The 25,187-nt window shown below is 47.8% G+C and overlaps 1 protein-coding gene across 6 annotated transcripts in view; it reads left to right on the top strand.

The window, feature by feature from the left end:
- SLC39A11 (solute carrier family 39 member 11) overlaps positions 1-6,959 on the top strand; it is a 465,863-nt gene extending 458,904 nt beyond the window's left edge. For all 6 annotated transcript variants that reach the window (XM_001167322.6, XM_009433182.4, XM_511652.6 and 3 more), the window contains 3 exons: positions 3,640-3,738; positions 3,947-4,105; positions 5,244-6,959. In XM_001167322.6, coding sequence (XP_001167322.1) covers positions 3,640-3,738; positions 3,947-4,105; positions 5,244-5,322 — 337 coding nt within the window. In that variant the 3' untranslated portion in view covers positions 5,323-6,959. The remainder of the gene's footprint in view (positions 1-3,639; positions 3,739-3,946; positions 4,106-5,243) is intronic.
- The last annotated feature ends 18,228 nt before the right edge of the window (positions 6,960-25,187 follow it).

Here is a 25,187-nt window from a genome sequence, read left to right as displayed (position 1 = left end):
TCCACATCTCCTGGGAGTTTCTGTACAACCCAAACAGACCAAGCAGTATATAGGAACACAGTATCTGAAATGCCTTCAGGTTGCACAGTGGTTCTCACCAAAATCTTACAAGTGATGTAAAAATCTCACAGAAGCGTCAACAAGAGCAAATGAGTGAGTGCCGATGGGAACTCAAGCATAGATGAGCCATAAGCAAAACAGCCAAGCCAGGTCTCTTTGAAACAGAGCTTTGCAGAGGAGTGAGTTTTGGCTTCAGGGTGGAAAATCTTAGTCTCTCTTGGAAAGAGGACGCATGAGTTCTTGGAAAAGCTTTAAGTCCCTGTCTCTGTTATTTCACGCTGCAACCTCAGTGATAACACTCACCCTCACCCCAGGACAGGCATTGATTAGGTGCTTACTGCATACTAGCTCCCGTGTGCTAAGGGCTTGAGAGGGACCATCCCAGGTAATCATATCAGCAACGCTGTGAAGTGAGAGTGGGTATTGTTCTTCAAATTCTGCAGTTGGAGAAATGGAAAGTAGCACAGCTAACAAAGCACAGACCCGGGATTTGGACAGAAGTCAGACTGCAAAGCCCAAACTTCAACTACCACATGCATGGCCATGAGAACATAAGAAGAGATAGGGTCTGCAATGCCCAGGGCCTATGGTTTCATCTTGCCAGATCTTTCTGCAGCCACTGAGCTATCAGGGCAGGGGTCAGCAAACTGCAGCCCATGGGCCAAATCTGGCCCCCTACTCGTTTGTGTAGATAAAGTTTTATTGGAACACAGCCACACTCAATGGTTTATATATTGTCCATAGCCACTTTTGCACCTGCAATGTCAGAGTTCAGTGGTTGCAACAGAGACTCAGTGGACTGCAAAACCTCAAATATTTACTATCTGGCCCATGACAGAAAAAGTTTGCTGCCCCCTAGATCAAGGGATGAAGTTGGAGCATGTCTGAGCCCCTCTCTAAGGAGTCAAAGGAGAGCACAAACTTGGGTGATATAGACGGGGATTTGGGTAGACTCATGGGAAATGCTGAGTGATGCAGCTTTTGTGGACATGTCCTGGGCTGGTGTGGTGGGGTGTCTTCTTGTCTGTCCACTCCACTTCATGAACAGTTCTGCCTGCAGGTTGAAGAGACAGGCTCAATGCTTCTGTCAGTCCCAAGAGACCATAATATTTCCTTTATTAAGGAACTGATCATTTTTCAGATGCTATCACTTTTCAGATGCCCCCTGGGGAAGCTGCTTTGTCCCTCTTCACAGTTTCCCACCCCCAGCCAGTCTAGGCCCCACAGCTCCTAAGTCAGCTCAGGGCTTCTTCCCCCCACCCCACCCTAGGGGGACCATCCCTGCCACGGGGTGCTCACTATTCTCCATCACTTCTGTTACATATCCATGTCCCCTAATGCCACCTGTTTTGTTACTCCTGTCCTGTGTTGCTCCGGATCTCCTCCAGAGCACTCCAAATCAGATCTTGTATACAGTAAGCACCCTGGGCTGCAGGCTCCTGATGCATTCAGTAGTGGCCACAGGTGTCCTCGGCTCCCAGCCTGTGTTGGGAATTGGGATAGCAGGGAAGGGGCTCCTGGGAGGGAGGTGGGCTTGACTGCTTTCCTCATCCTCACCTCCTGTGATGCCTGCTTAGGCCAGTGGCTCTCAACGCTGTTGCACACGGGCAGATTTTAAGCTGATGGGTAGATCCTGAGGGGCTCATTGTAATCTTGTCAAAAAGGGATGGGCACTAATTCTATGAACCACGTGTGAGCTAAGTGGTGACAGGTGTGAGATTCTGTTAGGGCTTGACTTTTCCTAAGAGTCTACTTGACTGGCAGACTCGAGGTGGGGGCTACTTCTTCCTGAGGTATCTGGAACTACGAACCTCAATGAAACATGTGCAGGAGTTGGGGGATAAAGGTAAAAAAACGGGGTAAAGGCCAAACCCTGAAACAAAATGGAGGTCAGATGCTAAACTGGGGATTCGCCTTGGTGTTCTTTGTTAGAGGCTGGAACTTGGCCTCAGCCGGATCAGGCCTGACAGGACCTTCAGGGCCACGAGTGTGTCCCAGTCCCGGGAGTCTGGGGCAGGTCATAGGCAGGGGTCCCAGCTACCAGTCTACAACACTCCCTTGCAGCAATGGGTAGATTCCTATTGGCAGCAAGATGGATGGACGTGAGCCAGTTGACCTGAAAGTCGGTGATGGTGGAGTTTCTCTTCTCTATCTAATCTACCCACAATTCCCTCAGGCCACACACCAGCATTGCTTGCCGAGAGGCACCCTCTTCTCACGCCCTTTAGATCATTGTTGATCAGATGGCCCTTCATGGAGGGGCTGCTTCTTGGAACTGTCTGGCCAAGGTAGAGTCTCACGTGCAAAAGGGCCTTCCTAAGGCACTCGGACTGGCCCCATTTCCCTCCTCTGCTTCCCTCATGCCTCTGTTTCCTGTGCAAGTTGACTTTTGGCTGATTTGCTGTAGTTTGCAGCATCCGCAATGAGGGTTCTTCATGTACATGCCTGTGTTGTCTCCATGGCTAAATACTAAGCCCCCTGAGGCCAGGCATGTGGTCACAGATTGCATTTGTACGCATCCCATTTTGCTTCTCCCTCCTCTCACACTCCAATGCCTGGTTTGTGCAGAAAGCAGGTTCTCAAAGACAGGCATCTATCGGCACAGCCTGTCACTGTCCTGCAGAGGCAGGAGGTGAGAGGATCACTGTGAGCACCACTGGGGCCCAAAGAAATGCAGCGATGGTGCCAGACCTGCAGAGCCTATGGAGAAGCTGAGCCCAGAGCCAGATCTGTGGCATCATCAGCGTCTGCAGCTGCACTTCCTTGTCCCATTTCTGAAGTGGCCTCTGAATAAAATGTGATATACTCCTTTCTGTGCTGTAACGGAATAGAAACCAAAATGCATTGAGCACCTCTCTATGCTAGGATGTGATAGGCATTACTGGGTCACTGGGTCACTCAGCAATCCTTTATGGTAGATATTGTTGTCCCTAAATTGTATATAAGAAACAGAGGTGTAGGCTGGGTGCCGTGGCTCACGCCCATAATCCCAGCACTTTGGGAGGCCAAGGCAGGCAGATCACTTGAGGTCAGGAGTTCGAGACCAGCCTTGCCAACATGGTAAAACCCCATCTCTACTAAAAATACAAAAATTAGCTGGAAATCACTTGAACCCGGGAGGTGGAGGTTGCAGTGAGCCGAGATCATGCCACTGCACTCCAGCCTGGAGTCTCCAGAGCGAGACTCCATCTCAAAAAAAAAAAAAAAAAAAGAAAGAAAAAGAAACAGAGGCGTAGAAAGTAAAATGAAAAGTGCAAAGTTATACAACCACGTGGCAGAACTCAGGGCACCCTGAGAGCCAGCCAGTGTGTTCTGTGCTGTAGCAAAGCATTGTAAGGACAGAGCCTGCCCAGGACCCAGGACAGCATGACGGGTAGAGGGCTCACGTCACTCCCTCCTGCAGCCCCTGCTCTTTACCTAGACACACGTCCTGACCTTTCTCCTTCCTCTCCTACTGCAGGTCACAGGTCTCCTCCTGGCTTCCTAGCACCCAAGGAGGTCTGGGCCTCGGCCAGGGACTCCCATTGTGTGGGCACCTATTCCAGACAGCAGCCTTCATGTGCTTTCTTGGTTTTTCAGGAATTTGGCCATTGGAATCGGGATCCAGAATTTCCCCGAGGGCCTGGCTGTCAGCCTTCCCTTGCGAGGGGCAGGCTTCTCCACCTGGAGAGCTTTCTGGTGAGTGCTGCCCAAGGGCAAGACCATGTCACAGCATCCTCCATGTGGGCTTCTTTCAACAAAACAATGATGTGCTTTTGCACTGCCATGCTCAGATATGACGTAGAATGGCATGCATCCATGTGCTAGGGTTGAGCCAACAGTCTGGGCACGTGGAGTGTCTGCTTGCCTCCCCCTGTGGTGGTAAATGTCTCTGTTCTCTCCTTAGGTACGGGCAGCTGAGCGGCATGGTGGAGCCCCTGGCCGGGGTCTTTGGTGCCTTTGCCGTGGTGCTGGCTGAGCCCATCCTGCCCTACGCTCTGGCCTTTGCTGCCGGTGCCATGGTCTACGTGGTCATGGACGACATCATCCCCGAAGCCCAGATCAGGTTGGAGAACCTTCCCTCCCTGTCTATCCCTGTCCCAGTCCCAGCTGGGACCCCAGCCTTGGGATATGCTCTTTCTTCATTTGCCTTTCCTTTCCTTATTCCCTCCCCTTTCTGCCCTTCCCAAGATCATCCCCACTGCCTCCTCAACTGTGCTCTCTGAAACTAAAAGAAAAGAAGCAAAGGGCATGTGGGTCAAGAAATGAGGTGACACCAGGCAGTGGCATACACACCTGCCCCCCGTCCCTTGATGCAGTAGACTGTCATTTTTGTATATTCTCTCTCATCCTGTCTCTCGATTCTCGGGCTGGAATGAAGGGAGAGGTGAGCTCTAAAATGTCAATGAAGGTGATACATGCATGTCTTCATTGGCTAGCTATAGGCCAGGTGTCAGAAGGTGGGAGTAAGGGTTTGCTTTGTTCCATTTTGTTGTTGTTTTCTTTTGTTTTGTTTTTCTTTTTTTTTCTTTTTTAATGGCAGAGTCTTGCTCTGTCACCCAGGCTGGAGTGCAGTGGTGTGATCTCGGCTTATTGCAACCTCCGCCTCCCAGGTTCAAGTGATTCTCATGCCTCAGCCTCCCAAGTAGCTGGGACTACAGGCAACCACCACTACGCCCACCTAATTTTTGTATTTATAGTAGAGATGGGGTTTCGCCATGTTAGCCAGGCTGGTCTCAAACTCCTGACCTCAGGTGATCTGCCTGCCTCGGCCTCTCAAAGTGCTGGGATTACAGGCTTGAGCCACCGCTCCCAGCCTATTTTGGTTTTTATAGAAGAATAATTCTGAGGCTAGTTTAAAAGGCCAGATTAAATAATATCTTTAAGAAATAATCACCCCTCTTCATTACTCACACATGGACCACAGAACGATCATAGGTGACCTTGGGCAAGTAACTTCTCTTTGCCTCAGTTTCCCCACCAGTAAAATGAGGATAATTATGATACTGACCTCATGAGGTTGTTGTTTGGGGTTCCATGAGTTCATTAGTTTGCCTGGCACATAGTAAGCCCCAGTAAATGTTACCATTATTAATGGTAGTGTGCTTTCTCTTGGAATTGGACATTGCAGAGGATGCCTTCAGCCTAGCCGTGGCCTCAGGGAGCATTAAGGTCTTACTTTTCTCCCTGTCCTTCTCTTCCAGTGGTAATGGGAAACTGGCATCCTGGGCCTCCATCCTGGGATTTGTAGTGATGATGTCACTGGACGTCGGCCTGGGCTAGCGCTGAGACGCTTTGGACCCCAGGAAAGGCCATACGAAGAAACAGCAGTGGTTGGCTTCTATGGGACAACAAGCTTCTTTCTTCACATTAAAACTTTTTTCCTTCCTCTCTTCTTCATCTCATTATCCTGATTGACTCTAATTATAATAGAACCATTTTTACTTTGCTTTGAGGGAGATTTTTGATTTAATGGGGAATTTTAAGGTGTCATGGAAATACAGATTCTTTGTTTTGGCCACTGAATGGACTCTCTCTTCGGTGGGATTATCAAGGAACTTCAGATCAGGGAAATCTCCACTTCGGGACCTTCTATCTGCCTCCCAACTCCTCAAGGTCACCTATAGAAGCGAGCTACCAAAAGACATCTCCTAAGCATTTTGGTGGCCTAGTGACTCAGGGCAGAGTGGCCAGCACACCTCTCATCCGCCCCTCCTGCTCCATCACTGCTGAGCCTCTCCCCATCTAGAATGTTGGAACTGGAGCATCATAAAGATAGCAAGCTACCTTCCAAGGCCGAGCCAGCCCAGAGAGGAGCATGCCTTCCTTTACCTCCCCCTAAGGAGATACTACATGGGAGGGGGACACAGAAAAAGGGAAGGAAATTGGCTAGTCTGGCTTTTTTTTTTTTTTTTTTTTAAAGGCAAAGATTGACATTATTGAAGGAAAGGGGATGAGGACAACTGTGAACTCACAGTGAGCCCTGTGGAAAGAAGAGACAGACAGAGTGTGGGTTTGTTCGGAGGCCTCTGCTGTCAATGGATTCCAGGAGCAAGGCCATTTTTCACGCTTTCCAAATTTCTTAGGCATTTATTTTGATAAGTTTATAGCCATCATGTTTCTAAGAGACTTGGAGACACCAGCAAACTGCTAGAACTCAAACTCTTCAATTACTCAAAGAAGGAGCCATTTCAATTAACTCAAGTGAATGAAAGACTTTTGGAATCTGCAGTGGGTCCTTCCCTGTTGACCATTTGGTAACTTGTAATCTGACCAAAAACTCTTGAGCTGCAACAGGCCTTGCCAGAGGGCTCAGGATGGGAAAGGAAGAAGGGGATAGGAAAAGAAGAGGTAATTTTACATTTCCCCTTTAAAGTAAATTTTAGCCAACTCATCATTCTGAAATGTCCCTATAAAGAATGAGTCGAACTAGACCAGAAGCCAGCCTACTCCTTCTTACATAGCTTCTCCAACAGGGGTAGAAATGACCTGTCCACTTCAAATACAGATAAGGCCTGCCATCCTCATTGGTTAAAGGCACACCTGAGACTTTCAGTGGGCTCTGCTGAGAAGGAAGGCAGCCCAGGAGTCAGGTATGCAGGCATTGCATTGTCAGTGTCTGCTCTCAGAGTTTACACATTCAATTGCTTCCAAGGGTGAATCTCCTGCTCTGTGAATGCTATCAGACCCCAAAGGCCAACCTTGGGCTGGATCTATGTACGTTCTTCTGAAGCACTGATGATCAAAATTGAAGACACATTCAGAGGTTTGATTGGTTGAGATTAACTGGTGTGGTGGTTGGTGTATGTATGTTTTATTTTTATGTCTTTGTATGTAGTTCTATATAATGCAAATTGTGCTTTCTGATGGACAAGACCTCATAACTGTGATTAATATCAATAAAAAGGGGATGTTGTGGATGACCTGTGTTACGTTCAGTACTTCTCAAAGCTGCTTCTTTGCAAGGATGATCATAAAAGAGCTAACTAAAGTGGGAACTAACACCTCCCTGATCCAACACTAGGAGAGGCAAAGGAAAGAGCTCAGATGGGAAGGGCTAGTCAGATTCTTGGTTGCAACAACAGCATCCAACAGCAGCTTACTTAAACAGAAAAGGAAATGAGTGGAAGCCTATTAGGGAACTCACAGGCTCTTTCAGAGAATCGGGCTTGAAAATGGGTTGGATCCAAGAAAGCCAGAGGTCTGGGGCCATGACCCAATCACACCTGGAGAACAGCTTGGTTTAGATGCCATGGTCCCCAGAGCTGGTCCCTAGATCCTGGACACCACGAATGAAACTGCTGTACCTTGATGCCACCACCACTGCCGCCACAAGAACAAACTCTACACTGAGCTGGATTCTTTGTGTCCTGGCTCCACATTCGAAGTTCTAGATCAGAACATCCAGCTGCCAGAGCTTAGATCCTGTGCCCATGAACTAGCTGATCTTGCCCCTTCCCAAGACTCGCAAAATAGTGGATTTTCCAAATTTGGGAATGAGTTCATATGGTGCAGAGCCAAAATAGAAAAAAAAAAGGGGGTCTATTAAGTTCATTACAGCCTTACTCTTTTGCTGTTCAATATCAACATATACTCTGATTCCTCTAGTTTTACTTAAAGAAAAAACTCTTGCTTAAAATATGTAGCTATTCCTCATACAATCAAAACTTCTTTCATTCCCTTTCCAACGGGGTTACCCCAATGTCTTTCAACTCCTGTACTCAAGGTCTGTGAGTAATGGATACCCCACCTCTGTGGGATAACAAGCCCATCTCATTATTCTGTATCTTTGAGCTGAAGTGTAAAGTTAACCATAACCGTGCACCCCATATACAATAAAACGAGTAACGGGAGAGGAAAGAGAGGCAATGAGTTAAAATAGGATACACACAACACAGGAAGTACAAGTAGAAGCTACAGCACCCATTTCCTGCCCTAGAGAAGAGACCCTGGATGCTGTTTAGGTTTCCCGCTTCCAGTTTCCATTCCAAGTCCATGCTGTCTTCAGCCAGTACCTTAGATGACTGGGGTGTGACCTACTAGCTGTGACCCTATTCCTCTTTCCTAAGGGCACAGAGACCAAGGAGGCCCTGCCCATATGCATGATGGTAACAGTCTTCCCTTAATTCCCACCCCTGGAGGAGGAGGAGGAGGCGGCTCCTGAGAGAACCACTTGAGTTTCATTCATAGCCTCCACCCTGGCCTGTCTCCCGTGGTATAGCAGCATTTTCCCAGGACTAGTCACTGCAGCCAGCCTTGTCAACCCACTTTTTTGACCTAATGGCATGTGAAATTCCAGGTGGCCAGCCCACATGTCCAGACTATTGCTATATCACTCTTTTTCTGTTCAACATCTATATTCACTCTAATTCCCCAAATTTCACCTTTTAAAAAAATGTCTGCTTTAATGGAACCATCACTCATACAAACACTTTATATCCCCTTTCCAAAGGGAGCCACCCCAACGGTCAGCTGCCTCAATGGTGCAACCTTCCTTTCCTGGGAATAAAATCGCTAATTGGTGGAAAAAAAGTTGAAGAGAGTGAGAGTCATTAAGTAAGATGGAACTTGCACCGTGCCTACTTCCCCTTCCTCCAGACCTGTTTAGTCTGGCTGTGGGAGAAACAGCACCACGTGATGTTCCCTAGTTCAGAACAAACAAGCATCTTAAAGGACGATATTTCAATCTCCTTAGGTATGATCGTCTCTCAGTCCTGAAATGAAATCTTCAATAAATCATGTCACAGCTGAATACAGATGACTGCTTCTGGGTGACAGGATCCATTGACAAGGGTATCACCCACTGCTTTCCCTCTTTCACTGTAAAGTGAATTCCGTTGTCAGAAGCAATTTTGTAGAGCATGCCATGATGATCTACAGGCAGAGAGGTCAATTCCAAAGTCAGACATGAGCCTGTTTCAGTGAGAAGAAATCACTGCCCTTTCCATAATGGAAGAGGTCCAAAGTCATCAGTCTGCAACTAAGTAGTCCATGGTGTCCCTGGAGTCTGGTCAGTTGTGGCATTCGGGGGTGGTCACTGATAACCCTGTGCACCCAAGGGCCAGGTCTGCATTGATAATGGAAAGCCTAAGTGATTGAATCCATCACAGTTCATGTGTTGCCAGCAAAGACTCTTCTGCTCATGAATCAGTTGAAGCAATGATGTGCCTGGAGAAAGAAATCATCACACATAAGCAGATGGCCTGGTTCAATTAATTATTATTAGCTTTTGCTATAGTGGGTATTTTGGATGATGTTTTACTCAAGAAACAAACATTTTCAAATTTGGCCCATTCTGAGAAGTGAAGCCATGTATGTCTTCCCACACCTCTCCTCTGTCATTAAACCTCCAGTCATTCTTCTTTCAAGTTTGTGACCTGTTGAACAGAACCCCCGATCTACACTGCTCAGAAGTTGGTGTAGCTTCTTGCATCAAATTTTCTTTGCTTCCAAGCAAAGTGGACACAGAGTTATGTGCTTCAAATTCTCCTCCCCAGGAGGTTCCCCCTCTCACCTGCTATCCTCACTGAACTATAACATCACAGTCACCTATTTAGAAGGTAGGGCCGGGTGCAGTGGCTCACGCCTACGATCCCAGCACTTAGGGAGGCCGAAGTGGGTGGATCATGAGGCCAGAAGATAAAGACCATCCTGGCTAACACAGTGAAACCCCGTCTCAACTAAAAATACAAAAAATGAGCTGGGCGTGGTGGCACCCACCTGCATTCCCAGCTACTCGGGAGGCTGAGGCAGGAGAACTGCTGGAACCCGGGAGGCAGGGGTTGCAGGGAGCTGAGATCGCACCACTGAACTCCAGCCTGGGCGACAGAATGAGACTTCGTCTCAAAAAAAAAAAAAAAAAAAAAAAAAAAGGTAGGCAAGCATATGGTGTGAAGCTATCTGTAAAAGAGGATCAGTGGTTTTTCCTCTCTTAGTCACTAGCTCTTGGGAAACCCCTTTGAGACCGGTGTTAGATTGATGAAAGGGTCAGGGGTAGGCACACAGGGAATGATCTACCTATGCATATAATGCACTTGTGCCTTCAGTACCTGGTTAGCAGCTAGTCCCACATAAACCATTTCCAGTTGGTAATGGGATTTTATGAGTGTGTCAGATGGCCCAGTACATGATGGACAGCTTGGGTTGCAAATGACATGTAATACATTAGGGATAATCACTTGGCGTCCAGTGGTCAGTCCAGCTCAGAAGTCACTCCCAGCTTCTCCTGCTAGCACAGTCAATCCAGAATCTCTGCAATGTATATCAACAACATCAGACCAGTGTAAAATGATATCTGTCCACCCATTTATTAAGCACCCTTAGGAAAATCCCAAAATCATGTTGGTTTCTAATCTTGATCCTCGCTGGTTTGAGCTTGCCATTGTCCTTCTTTCTGAAGTGCTGGGATCTAACTGTCCATTCTGGAGACAGTCGAGGGTAATGCATGAGAACTGGCTTGCTCTTGCAGTGAGACTGCAAAGGATGCAAAGAAATGGTAGTGTCGTTACGAAGTGCGTCAGAAGACTGGAGAAGAGGGTTTCCGCTGACGAAGGAGGCTCTTTGAGGACTGGGTGATTCAGAGAACTTCAGGTTTTCCAAATCCTCTCATTTGTCTCCATTTGGATTCTCTGGGTCTTATCCCTTCCTGATCAATGCTCTAAATTTCTTCAGCAAGGCCATGATTTTACCAGTGTAGAAATTTGGCCAGTCCTGTGGATCAAATTTTACCTTTGGTTTTCCCTTTTTGTTGTTGTTTTTTCTTTTTGAGACAGAGGCTCGCTCTGTCACCCAGGCTAGAGTGCAGTGGCAGGATCTCAGCTCACTGCAACATCCGCCTCCCGGGTCAAGCAATTCTCGTGCCTCAGCCTCCTGAGTAGCTGGGACTACAGGCATGCGCCACCATGCCCAGCTAATTTTTGTATTTTTGTAGAGACGGGCTTTCACCATGTTGGCCAGGCTGGTCTCAAACTCCTGACCTCAGGTGATCTGCCTGCCTCTGTCTACCAAAGTGCCAGAATTACAGGCGCGAGCCACGGCGCCCGGCCGTTCTATTTTCTCAGTTGTATGGACTCAAGAGGGAAGAGGGTATTTCAGAACTGTCATAGGAAGCCCTTGGTTTGGTTTAAGTCTCTTCCTTCAGCTGGTAACTTCGGGACTTGAGCTTGCCAGTGTCTTTTTTTAAGCTGTGTGGCATGGCTTAACAGGACCGCCTGGCCGGCGCATCTGTAATCCCAGCACGTTGGGAGGCCGAGGCGGGCGGATCACGATGTCAGCGGATCAAGACCATCCTGGCCAACATGGTGAAACCCCGTCTGTACTAAAAATACAAAAATTAGCTGGCGTGGTGGCGTGCATCTGTAATCCCAGCTACTCGGGAGGCTGAGGCAGGAGAATCACTTTAACCCGGGAGGTGGAGGTTGCAGTGAGCCGAGATCACGCCACTGTACTCCAGCCTGGCGACAGAGTGAGACTCTGTCACAAAAAAAACAGGACTGCCTATTGGGCCTCATATGCTTGACTGTTTGATGGCAGAAACAACTCATTGGCTACAGGCTTTGCTTTGAATGGACCCTTCTTCCAGGTGACTGGTATGATGAGAAGTAGAGAGGTAGGGGCAGGTGTCAGCGTCTGGATCGTCTCTGGGATCCCAACAGAAGACATTTTCGTCCTGCTGTGCTGAAGACGGGACCGGAAGGCCATTGCTCAGGTATTCACTCTACCAGACGGGGCTTTACGCTCCCACCACTTCCTCGAATCCCCCTTGAGGTAGATATTATTATCCTGACTTTACCTGTGAGGACAGGAACGCAGTGGCGGGGGTGGGTTCTCACTGTGCGTGGAGGCAGCAGGACGCAGAAATCGACCTCCCCCACGCGCCTCGCCAGCAGCTTTCAGTTTCGTGGCCCAACGCCCTGCACTGCACGCCTCTCCTCTGGGATAATTGATAGTTGAATCTGTGTAAGTTGGAAGCAAATGAGAGCCCAGCGGCTGTTCTTTCCCATTCCTTTTAGATTGAGGCAAAGGGACAAATCTGCGATGTGAATTATACAGCTCCAGGAATTTTTATCAGCGCACCCCACTCCCGGCCCTGCCTGAGGGTCTTTCCAAGCCACAGGCGTCCCTTCCCAGGTCTTGTCTTCCCTTCCGCGAATGCCCTCGGCTCACCCAGCAGGCAGGTGTGATCCGGCTCCGCGCTGGGGCCAGGTGAGGCCGGGCTGCCTGCCCCGGTGCACGTTCCCAGGGCGCGGCGCCCAGTCGGCGGGGCCTGCGGGCTGGGCCTCCCCGGGGCGCCGGGCGTGGCGCCGGGGGCAGGTCCCCGGGCTGCCCTGCAGGGCGGCCGGCCGGCGGGCGGCTGTTTACCTGTGCAGGGCGGGGCGAGACTCGTGGCGGTGCCGGGGCTTTGCACGCAAGGGGCGATGCGCCCCGGAGCGGGAGGGACGCAAGGCGCGACCACTGTTACCGCGCTTGGAGACACCAAGGCCGGTCGGACTCCCCGCTGGCCGAATGTGGGTAGGCTGCCCCCAGTTTGTGCCTTCCCAGGGTGGATCCAGATTTGGGGGCCGGAAGTGTATACAACGTGGGGAGCGCCCTTTGGGAAAAATAATACAGAAGTCCCAATACAAGCTTAGGTGCAGGGCTTTTTTGGAAGGGGGCCTGTGAGTGAGGGTCCCCGAAGCCCAGGCTTCCTTGGCTTTTAGGTAACCTCACCTCTGAATCAGGGCAGGGAAGCCTGAGGTGCTCGGGGGTTTAGAGGCTTTCCAGACACTGCAGGAACCCTAATTAGTTAATTCACTTTTCCTTCATCTTCCACACACCCCAGCCCAGCACCTGGGAGAAGGGATGGCGCTGTGTTCAGAGGCAGGAGGAACCCAGCCCACAATTGTGCTTCTCTCTCCTGCCCTGGGAAGAACTAAACCCGTCTTCCTCCTCCTTCCAGTAGAATGCGGGGGGCTGGGCCTGGCCATCCAGGGCTGAGCAAAACAGTAACCCTGAACCTACCTCTGGATTCTCTCCCGCTCTCTGACCTTCTAGCTCTCAACCCGGTGAAAGTGTCTGGACTCTGCCAGTGGCTTAATAGGGAAAGCGTCCTGGGGAGCCACCGTCTGTCCCCAGGGACTGTCACTGAGCCCTCAGAGGTCCCCGATGGGGCTTCTGATGGAGCTGCTCGGACCCCAGACCTTCAAGAATCCTCAGGGTACGAGGCTACTGCCCTCTGCCCCAAGACAGGGAAGATGTGTGTGGGTGGAAGAGCTGGAAGTGTCAGAGGCATGTGAACCAGAACAACTCCATCTTAAATAGGAGCTGGGTAAAACGAGGCTGAAACTTACTGGACTGCCTATCCAGGCAGTTAAGGCATTCTAAGTCACAGGATGAGATAGGAGGTCAGCACAAAAATATGGGTCATAAAGACCTTGCTGATAAAACAGGTTGCAGTAAAGGAGCTGGCCAAAACCCACCAAAACTAAAATGGTCACGAGAGTGACCTCTGGTCATCCTCACTGCTACACTCCCACCAGCACCATGACAGTTTACAAATGCCACTGCAATGTCGGGAAGTTACCCTATATGGTCTAGAAAGGAGAGGCATGAATAATCCACCCCATGTTTAGCATATCTTCAAGAAATAACCATAAAAATAGGCAACCAGCAGCCCTTGGGGCTGCTCTGTCTACAGAGTAGCCATTCTTTTATTCCTTTACTTTCTTAATAACCTTGCTTTCACTTTGCACTTTGGACTCGCCTTGAATTCTTGCGCGAGACCCAAGAACCCTCTCTTGGGAACTGGATCAGGACCCTTTTCCCGTAACAGAAGAGCAACTGGTTTGTGTGGCCCAAGGAAAGATGTGTGATTCTTTGTAGAGGGTGAACCTATGGACCTGTATCCCAGCATCCCCACAGCCCGTGATCCTCCCCCAGATTAAAAGATCAGCTTGGAAATCATGCGGGGTCTTTTCTGATATAGTCTCCATTCTCTGGTGCACTATGAGCCACAATGATACATTTCTCATTGGCCTCCCTCCTCCTGGCAGGGAGCGAGCAGATCCAGCCTGTTTGGATGTGGTGAGGACCCAGCCGTGGGGTTTAAGGCCAAGCTAGCCTCTCCCTTCACTGATTACAAGAGCCATTGTTACAGGTGAGTCTTTGTCCTTAAAGCTCCCAAGATGGTGGCGAGCCGCTCCCATGATGGGGCAGGCAGCTCCCGAGATGGCGGCAAGCCTTTTGTTCTGCGACCTGAGGTTCTTGGCGTCACCGATTCCAAGGAATGGAACGTTGGGCCATGCGGTGAGTGTTATAGCTCTATTAGAAGCCGTGGGTCATGGAAGAGAACCGTGGAACCCAGTGACTAGTGTTCAGCTCGATTAGGATGAACCCGGACACTTAGCCACGCAGGAACAGTGGTAAGCCTCTAGCCCGAACGAGAGTGGCAATGGGCGCCTCACTGGATCAGGAGCACAGCGGACACCCTGCTGGATCTGGAGGGGTGGAAGTCAGCAGTGGGTCTGCGACAGTGGCAAACAGCAGTGGTGGACAGCGAGTGAAAGCTCAACTCGAGCCATAACAAACACAGACCAGAAGAGTGTGCAGTTGCAAGATTTAATAGCATGAAAACAGAGCTCCCATACAAGGGCGGGGACCCAAAGGGGGTTGCCACTCCCTGCTCAAATGCCTGGGTTTATATCCCTATCATTGTCCCTCCCCCGGTGCTCTCAGGCAATATATGATTTGAGTATTTCTTTACCTCCTGCTTTTAGCCTAATTTGTATTTTAGTGAGCCCTCTTTACTACTTGATTGGTCGCGTGTGAGCTGAGTTACAAGCCCCATGTTTAAAGGTGGGTGTGGTCACCTTCCCCAGCTAGGCTTAGGAATTCTTAGTCGGCCTAGGAGGTCCAGCTAGTCCTGTCTCCCACCATGACCTCCAAGAAGCCCAGGATGCATCAGGGAAAAGTGGAAACGTGGGGCAAGCCTGGGGAACACGCAAAGAGGGGAGGCCCTTAGCCAAAGCTTGGGTTCCACTTTGTAGTTGTGCAGGAAGGAGGTCAGAGGTGTACCCTTTCTCTGACCTTTGCCTTTTAGGGTTGGGTTCAATGTGCACTTGGGTTTGCAGACTGCATTGGTCACCACCATGCCCTGGAGTGTGTCCCATGGAAAACAACAATGAACTGATTTAAGATTAGTAAAATTTAAATCTTTTCAAAGTTTGTCTTCAATTAGAACCAGCTCCCTTTCTGCTGTTTCAGTGAAAATGCTTACTGAACTTATTATGTGAAAGTATAGAAATGTAAAGTTTTGGCCTATAATCCCAGCACTTTGGAAGGCCAAGGTGGGTGGATCTCATGAGGTCAGGAGCTCCTGATCAGCCTGGCCAACATGGTGAAACCCCATCTCTACTAAAAACAAAAAAATCAGCTGGGTGTGGTGTTGCGCACCTGTAGTCCCAGCTACTTGGGAGGCTAGAGTGGGAGGCAGGAGAATCACTTGAACCTGGGAGGCAGAGGTTGCAGTGAGCCAAGATTACACCAGAGTACCCCAGCCTGGGCAACACAGTGAGACTGTCTCAAAAAAAAAAAAATGTAATTTTTTTCAGTTCCTAACAAGCCTGTAACACAGGTTAAAAAACAAAGGACTGCACTTGAATAGTTGATGTATGAGTCTGTACATTTCTTCCATGTGAACATTTATCATATTTGGTAAGTTGGTGGGAGACGGTCGTTGTATTCATTTTCTATTTGTGTGTGACAAACTACCACGAATCTAGCAGATTAAAACAACACGTGATTATTTCAGTTTCTCTCGGTTAGAAATCTGGACACAGTTTTAACTGGGCGTCTGTTCAGGGTCTCACAAGCTGCAATCAAGGGGTTGGTCTAACTATAGTCTCCTCCAGGGGCTCAAGTGGGGAGGAATCTGCTCCCAAACTCACTCCCATTGCTGGCAGTATTCAGTTCTGACAGGTATGGGTTTAGAGACCCTGCTTCTTGCTGGTTGTGAGCTAGAGGCTTCCTTCAGCTCCTAGGGACATGGGTTTTTCCCAGCATGGCTGCTTACTGATCAAACCAGCAAGGAGAGCCCCTCGACTGAGTCAGCTAGTAAGTGAGGGTCTTATGTAATATAGCATAAGCATGGGCATGACATCCCATCACCTCTGCCATGGTCTATTGGCTCATAAACCCAGGTGGCAAGAATGGCTTCCATAGGTTCGTGGGCCTCTTTTTCATCCACCAGGATAAGCATGACACAGCAAACTACATGTGGCGATGATATGATTTTATTCTCTCTTTTGCATATTCTACACTTCAAAGTGGTACAATGAATGGATGAAAGAGATGTGTGAGCAGGGAAGGTACTGGAATCAAGGATACCCATCTGGACGGATGGGCTGTTCTGGATGAGCCCTGGGAATCCTGGCCTTCTTGCCCTCTTCTCCCTTGCGGGGTTACCACAGACCCATCTCCCAGAACTCTGGGTCAGGGCTGTGGCCAACTCTTGGTTTCTTCAAGGGCTTGAGGAACGGCGTCCACATGTCCACTCTGTGTGCCCCTTTCTCTCCCACCCTGTCTGCTCTCATCAGCACAGTGGGGCTGGGCACAAAGAAGCTTCAGATTCAAGTTACCGTTTCCACATCGATACCCACTGGGAGGTGGCAGAGATGACTTCATTTTGGTCACCACCTTTATTTTGGTCCAGGAACTTTTTACAAATCAACTCCCCACAGGACCTATTCTGTGACAATGGCTATGAAAGCCTCAGTCATTGCTTGTTCTTTGCAAGAAAAAAATGGGACGGAAAGGGAATAGGAGACTTGCGGGAGACAATAACCAAAAGCCAGGATCCCACTACGATATCTACAAGAGGATATGGACCTACATGTCCCCCAAGGCTTTCAAATCTAAATATATACATAAATATTGATATACACATTTGAATATACATGTGTATAATTTATATATACATTAAAATATACTTTATATATTAAAATATATGTATAATTATATATTTTAATATATAATTACATATTATATAATATATAATATGTATTATATGTTATATTAAAATATAAAATATATTAAAAATATATAAATATGTATGTAGTGAATAACATATATACACACACATACTACATAATCAAAACTTATAATAAAACAACAACAACAACAATCTTCTAAGTCAAAATTAAGCCTTAGTTTTCTTGCTTTGGGACCCAAACTTTACTAATAAGGGAGATATTGACAGAATAGATTTTTAAGTCCTCTGGCGGAGATTAAAATGGATCGTGCCCTGGAAACTAGCAAGGTTCACGAACCCCTGCCATCCGCCTTCCTGAGCTGTTTCCTTCCCCAGTGGGTTATGCCTGCTCGGGAGGAGGGGTGATGTAGGTGTGTGTGTTTGTTTAGTGTAGAATTCTTGGCAAACCTATCATGCTGGCAGGTGCTGAAAAGTAAAATCCTCTTTTTCCAATCCAGAAAAACTCCGATGCCAGCATGCCCGTTTCCCATCATCGTCCTCACAGCTCCACCAGGCAAAGAGCCATCTCTCTTAGTCCTCGGGAAACAGTGGTGGTATCTGGCTGAGTGATAGCGCTCGCAAGGTTAAAGGGAGGGTCAGGTTTGGGTGTTTTCCTCTGTGGGCTCTGCCACTGAAGATTCATTTCCCAACTGCAAAAGACAAGAATGAAAACGGGCAGATGGTTCGGCCTCCTTCGGAGGCTCAGGGTTGGGGTAGAAGAGGTGGGCTGAGGAAGCAAGAGGGAGGGGAGGTAGCGGGCATGCAGCTTGGCACCCTGGGCATCCCTGTGGTGGTGTTGCTGCCACGTGCCTGGATGGACAAGCAGCATGGCGCTGGGAAAAGGCAAGATTCCTCAGGGGATCATCCTCAGAATTGGAGGCACTCAATGTGCATCTGTATAAGAGATGACAATGCCGATAGCATGGCAGATTATGATCAGCCTTGGCAGGGAGCTGCAGGCAGGGCTTTGTGGTTTGGAAAGCTGCAGCAAACAGGTAGGGCACAAGGCGCCCTCAGAAACACACCCTTCTCTTCCCAGGGCTGCCACCACCACCCACACCCAGCTTCCTCCCACCGTGAGCTCAGCTTCCATTTCCTGCCTCCTTTGACTGGTCAGGGAGGCTAGTGCCACCCATTTTGGGCCCTGAGAATATTACCCGTAACACGTGGTGCCCAGCTTTTTGCGGGCCCACTGATTTCCTGTGTTGCCCACGGCCCATTGATTGGTCAGCGTCATTATCCACTTAGATTTTCTTGGCAGGTGTAGAAAGGAATTGAGCCAGCCCGGGGTGTTCGATGCTGAAATCAATTGAGAAGTAGGTTACAATCTTGCCAATCAGAAGGAAAGAGCATCTCTGCAGATGGATGTGTCTGTTACAATTCAGGTTCTGAACTGGTGGTTTTGATATTACATCTCTAATCTTAATCTCAACCAACACAACCTGCTAAGAACCAAACTAGCCAGAGGAAAAGATTAAGTAGATAACATTAGCTTGAACAATGCACCAGCTAAAAATGGAATTACGGCTCTCTCAAATAACATACAAAAGTAATAAAAATATCCTTGAGGTTTTTGGGGATGCTTTACCTTAGGGTACCAGGTGATTAAAAGAGATTGTTGCCAGCCATTATACCTGACCAGTTTGTCCTTTTATTTCTAGTTTTTATTTTTTTGAGACAGAGTCTTGCTTTGTCACCCCGGCTGGAGTGCAATGCTGTGATTTTTGGCTCATCACAACCTCAGCCTCCTGGGTTCAAGCAATTCTCCTGCCTCAGCCTCCCAAGTAGGTGAGACTACAGGTGTACACCGCCACACCTGGCTAATTTTTGTGTTTTTAGTAGAGACAGGGTTTTGCCATGTTGGCCAGGCTGGTCTCAAACTCCTGACCTCAGGTAATCCACCCACCTCAGCCTCCCAAAGTGCTGGGATTACAGGCAAGAGACACCACGGCCGCCAGGCCCAGTCTGTCCTTTTAAAACATACCTACTGCCTTGATCAAACTGTATCCCATTTCAGGATAGTCAGCCTCCCATCTGATCACTAATTTTGTTAGACATAAGTCTGATACTACAGCAGGTATATTTTGAGAGTAAATGTCACTAGGTTTTGCTCTGGAATCCTACCAAAAACGGTGAGTGCCAGCCTGGGCAACAGAGTGAGACCCCATCTCAAAAACAGGAACCAAAAACCAGTGAATGGTTTATTGTCTGACACCCACAGGAGCTTCCTCACCTTCTTACTGTCTGGTTACAGAAAGCAAAACCAAATCTGTTTTAGCCACTACAATTTCAAAGCAAGGCCAGATCTGATCATTTGCATGCATAAGTTTGTACACTCACTGATTTATTCTTTATGCTGTCTGGATCTTTAAACTGTGTTTTTGTTCAACCTTATATTATGGAGAATTTCAAACCTATGCTCAAACAAACAGAATGGTGTCATGAACCCTCATGTCCCCATCACACAGTCCAACAACCATCAACCCTTGGCCAGTCCTGCCCTATTCACTTCCCTCCTCCTCCTTGTTATTAAAAACAAACTGGCTGGATGCGGTGGCTCACAGCTGTAATCTCAGCACTTTGGGAGGCCGAAGTGGGCAGATCAGTTGATGTCAGGAGTTCAAAACCAGCCTGGCCAACATGGTGAAACCCCATCTCTACTAAAAATACAAAAATTAGCCGGGCGTGGTGGCACAGGCCTGTAATCCCAGCTACTCAGGAGGCTGAGGTAGGAGAATCGCTTGAACCTGGGAGGCAGAGGTTACAGTGAGTCAAGATGGTGCCACTGCACTCCAGCCTGGGCGACAGACCGAGACTCCGTCCCCAAAAAAAATTAAAAAAAAAAAATACAAAGAAACAAACAAACAGACATCTTGTCATTTTATTCATAAACAGGTCAGTATGTATCTTGAGAAGGAATGGCATTCTTTTTTACATGACTCCAATACCATTATCACACCAAAAGAAGTGATACTATATAATTTACTATATTACTATAATTTACTGTATAAATTTACTATAATTTACTCTATAACTATAATTTATAGAATTTATATATTGCATATATTTTATTGCTTTCCTTTAAGTTAAACAGTGACCTTTGGCCAAAAACAACAAAATCTTACTTGATATTATTTGGCTCAAATATTTTGTATTTCTAAGGGAACGTTTGCTTTTCTGAAAACTCATTCACTAGCTCATTTCATGCCCATAACTAGGCTTGTAGGGAAGCCTAGGGAATGAGACCAACGGAGCGTGGCTGCATCAGCACTAATTGTAGCTCTGAACTTGCCTTGCCCGGGTAGCCAAGGCAGATGGTGCCAGTGACCCCTCCCCAGGGGACTGCAGACTTCGAACACACACTCGTCTTCCGTCCCCTCCCTCTGTGTCGAGTGCCAGGGTCAGTCTAGGTGTCTGCAGAGGAACGGTTGTTTGCCCAAGGAAGACGCTTGTGATATTCCTGGCCTGGTGACTCGCAGTCACGTGGTGGGAGGGTGGAGGCAGGGAGGAGGTGACCGAACAGAATAGGACAGACCAGAGTGGTTTGCAGGATGCATCAAGAAGTGCACACAATAACCTTGGCAGCATCCACGGAGGCCGCTTCCAGGTTCTTTTTGGTCACAAAATCCCCTTGCTTCTGTAAAGCCTGCCACCTTGCTGGCTACGAAGGAGGGGCGACCCTTTGCAGGCGGCGCTGCATTTGTAGGGAGTCTGATTTGGGAATTCATACTTCCAGTCTCCCTCATCCCTGGTCTGTCCTGTATGCGGTCGGGCACATGAGCCAAGGGCGTGCACTGCACTGCTTCGGTGTGCATGGTATTTGCTAAAGCCATCGGAAGAGCCCGCTGCCAATACGGGAAATGATTTTTCCTAATGCAATGCTCTCCTTGGGCTGTTTTTATGAAAACGATGTGTCGGAGTCTCTGCGGCCCCTTCACTGGCTCTGGTTGGCTTCTGGGAATGAGAGCTCAGTGGCCCCCTGGCACGGATCCCCACCCCTGGCTTTTAGAAGGCTGACTGACACATTGCGTGTCAGTTAATGCTGCCTGCTGGAAGCCTGGGGCTTTGCCGGGGAGTGTGGATCATAACTTGCATTGTGTGCATCAAGGGCCCTGACAAGTGCTGATGGATTTGGCTTCCTTGCGGCTCCTGAGCCCTGGGCGGGGACAAAGGGGAGCATTGTTTGGCAGGGCAGGCCTCTGCCTGTGAACCCACTCGTTTGCCTGATGGTGGAGACAGGTGTATCACACGCTCAGCATGCCAGAGCTATGCTGGATGATCAAGATCTAAGTTTTGTTCCCCAGGGCCAGGCTTAGAGAAGCAGACATGGCCCAAGGAATGGCCCGTGGTCACTCTTCTCCCTGAAACCAGCCCCTGACTTTTCTTTTCTCGGTTTGCTCTTCTGAGCTCTGCTCCTAAAATGAGATCTTGTTAGGGAAAGAAAACAAATCTGCCCCAACTTCCTGTCCTTTGTAGCTCAGGAGGGCTAGCAGGATGCTGAGGACCCTCGCTGGGGAAGGTAAATGTGGACCACTGTTGTGCCAAGGCTGTGTGTCACCTCCTGGTTGTGCTCCACGATGGCCCCTGCGGGAACCATTTCATGACCCTTGCAGCCTGATGCAGCCCGGCTGGGGGAATTGCATGGGTAGATAATTTTCTTGCACCTCCTAGTTTATTGCTATAGGTGCTCCAAACTATTATCATCACTTTTAAATTAAAAACTGATTTTCATTAGGCATAATAACAGATAAATGAAGTTTAGTAAGTCAAATGGCATGAAAACCATTTTTGAAGGAAGTCAGCCATGCTCTGCCCTCTACTTCCCCAACTCTGAATCTGCTCCCTGGGGGCACCTCTTTAAATTCTGATTTAGATGTTTCTTTTGATATTTACCTCCTACTTCCCAATACCATGCTCATCCTGGCATTTCTCCTTGTTTTGGTTTTAAACATTGTCTATTGAATTCTTACCTTAAAACGTGAAAGTTTCCTTGGGCTTACACTGGGCTTCATGGAACTCAAGCCTTGCTAAAGCAGCTTAACCACATAAGGGTAGATGTCTCTCGTGTAACTTGAAGTACAGCAGAGGTTCAGTCTGGGTTTGGAGAAATGACTCTGTAGTACCACTGGGGACCCCTGCCTCCTCCCATCTTTCCACTCCATAATCCTTAGCATGTGTGCCTGCCTAAATTCACACTTCCCTTCATACTAAATAAAATGACCCAGGTCAGGGGCTGTGGCTCATGCCTGTAATCCCAGTATTTTGGAAGGCTGAGACAGGTGAATCACTTGAGCTCACAAGTTCAAGACTAGCCTGGGCAACATGGTGAACCCCCATCTCTACAAAAAATACAAAAATTAGCTGGGCCTGGTGGTGTGTGCCTGTAGTCCCAGCTACTTGAGAGACTGAGGTGGAAGAATGTCTCAAGCCCAGAAGGCAGAGATTGCAGTGAGTCAAGATGGCACCACTGCACTCCAGCCTGGTCGATAGAGCCAGACTTTGTCTCAAATAAAAAAAGTAAAATGACCCAGATTTTATACCAAGCTGCAACTATATCTACTATGCCCAGTATAGTAGATAGTAGGCAGAATAAGGGTCTCCTAAAAATGTCTATGTCCTGGCCGGATGTAGTGGCTCATCACTGTAATCCCAGCACTTCAGGAGGCCAAAGTGGGAGGATTGCTTGAGACTGGGAGTTTAAGGCTGCAGTGAGCTACAATTGCGTTACTGTGCTCCAGCCTGGATGACAAAGCGAGACCCCATCTCTATTAAAAATAAAAACAAAAAAGATGTCTGTGTTCTAATAATCCCCAAAAGCTGTGATTGTCTTATGTTACATGGCAAAGGGGATTCAAGGTTGCAAATGGAATTAAGGTTGCTCACCAGCTGACCTTGAGATGGGGAAGTGACCCCGGATTTTCCCAATAGACAGATGTAATCACAAGTATCCTTGTAAATGGAAAAAGATGGCAGAAGAATGTGAGTCAGAGTCGTACGAGGTGTGAAAGACTCAACTGGCCATTGCAAGCTTTGAAGACAGAGGAAGGAGCCATGAGTCAAGGAAAATAGGTGGCCTCTAGAAGCTGGAAGAGATAAAAAAACAAATTCTCCCCTGGAGCCTCCAGAAAAGCACTTGGCCCTGCCAAGGACACCTTGATTTTAGCCCAGTGAGACCCACTTCAGACTTCTGACCTCTAGAACTGTAAGATAATACATTTGCTTTGTTTTAAACCACTCTTCATGGTTATTTATTACAACAGCAATAGGAAACTAATATACCAACCTAAAAACTGTATTTCCCAGCCCATTGTAGCTACAGGGTGACACAATTCTGGCCAAGGAGACAAAAGCAGTAGGCTGCTGATAATTTTTCTAAGAAAGTTTTGTTTTTCTGAGGTAGAGGCTGTTCTTTTCTCATTTGCTGCATTCTTCTTCCTGCCTGGAATACAGATGAAAAGCTAGAGATGGGACAGCCACCATAGCACCATGAGGCAAGCATGAGGATGGAGTCTGTACACCAGCTTTGGTAAGACAAGACAGACAGTCAGCACTGGGCACATTGGGATATCATGGAACTGTTGCGTTGTGACTGCTCCCACCGGACTTTTGTATTTGAGCACAATAAATGTCTCTTTGCTCATGGATCTGTTTTATGCCACCCTAGGCAATCCCTGAATGAAATACTCTGCTACCAGGCTCTCCCAAATCTTCCTTTTTCTTGATTTACTCCCTCATTCTGATGGAGCATATCCTTCCATAGCTTTCTGTGGAGGAAAATTTTTTGAGAACTTGCATATTCTAAAATGTTTTTGTCACACTTGATTGATAGTTTGTTTGCTACAGACGTTTAGGTGGAAAATCAGTTTATCTTAGAAATTTGATATTATTGCTCCATTACCTTCTCATCTTGTGTGTTGCTATTGAGTTGTTCCATACTCTTCAGATTCCTTCTCTTTTGTATATGAAATTTTTCTCTCTCTCTCTCTCTTTCCCTGTCTCTCCTTTCCTCACCTCCTACTTCCCTCCTTTGAAGATTATTTTATGTCTAATGAGCTGAAATTTCATGACACAGGGTCTTGGTATGGGTCTATTTTCAGTCATTGAACTGGGCCCCTGATCATCTATTTCAATATGGAAACTCATGTTCACTTTCTTATTTATTTCACAATTTCCTTTCCTCCATTTTTTTCTGTTCTTCTTTTGGAATTCTTATTTGTTGGATCTTGGAACCCCTGGTTTGATCTTCTTTTTCATCATTCTGTCTTACTGTTTCTCTTAAGGAATAAGAGAAACTTAGTAATTTTTAAAAGCTCTAGTTGCCATAAAATTCCTTCTTGTGGCCTTCTGTTCTTCTTTCTTGAAGGCAATTCTTTCTTCTGTCTATCCAGGGATAATAATGAAAGGAGGTCACCGTTTTTCTTTTTTTTTTCTTTTGCTCCCTATTTTCTCCAGGTTTCTTTCTCCTTCCCTGCTCCCACCACCCCCACTGCCCCACACTATTTTCTTATTTTAGTCTCTGTCTTTCCTACTGGGAATTTTCTCCGACTGCCTGATGATGCTTGCCTCATTGAATGCTCTGGATGTAGGGGTGGAGGTGGATGGGACCAGACAGCTGGTAAATCTCGCTGTAGGGCACTTAGAGAGAGACTCTACTTTTCACTGGAGACTCTTAAATATCACTATGTTTAGGGCTTTCTCTTGGGATGATCTATCTTACCACAGAGGAATCCAGATCGTTCTCATGGGTGGATTGTAAGTTGGTCTCTAACATTTGGAGAGAAAACTAGGTGAAGGGGCATGTAGACATTTCTTTTTTACCCCTGTCTTCTGGTCCTTGTGCTGCCCCTGCCCTATGCAGTCTCCACATCTGGACTCTCCCTGGTTCAGTTTTGTCTCCTGTTGTGGCGGATGAGGAGTTGCCTGGTGCACAGGGCAGGGGTGTGCTGGGGATCCGGGAGCTCCGGTAGCTTGGTACAGACTCTCAAGGAAGCCTGCTGTTCCCTGCCCCATTGCACACACTGCTTTGGGAGACAACAGGTGACTCCATCCAATTCCTTGCATCCTGGTGTGTCAAGGTGTGGGTCGGCTACCTTGCATGGCCTCTTCCTCTGTAGTCACTTGTGCTTCACCTTTTTTTAATCAG

The sequence above is a fragment of the Pan troglodytes genome, chromosome 19, assembly GCF_028858775.2.
Source record: "Pan troglodytes isolate AG18354 chromosome 19, NHGRI_mPanTro3-v2.0_pri, whole genome shotgun sequence".
NCBI classification, from domain to species: domain Eukaryota; kingdom Metazoa; phylum Chordata; class Mammalia; order Primates; family Hominidae; genus Pan; species Pan troglodytes.
This window is presented reverse-complemented; position numbering and strand designations above follow the sequence as displayed.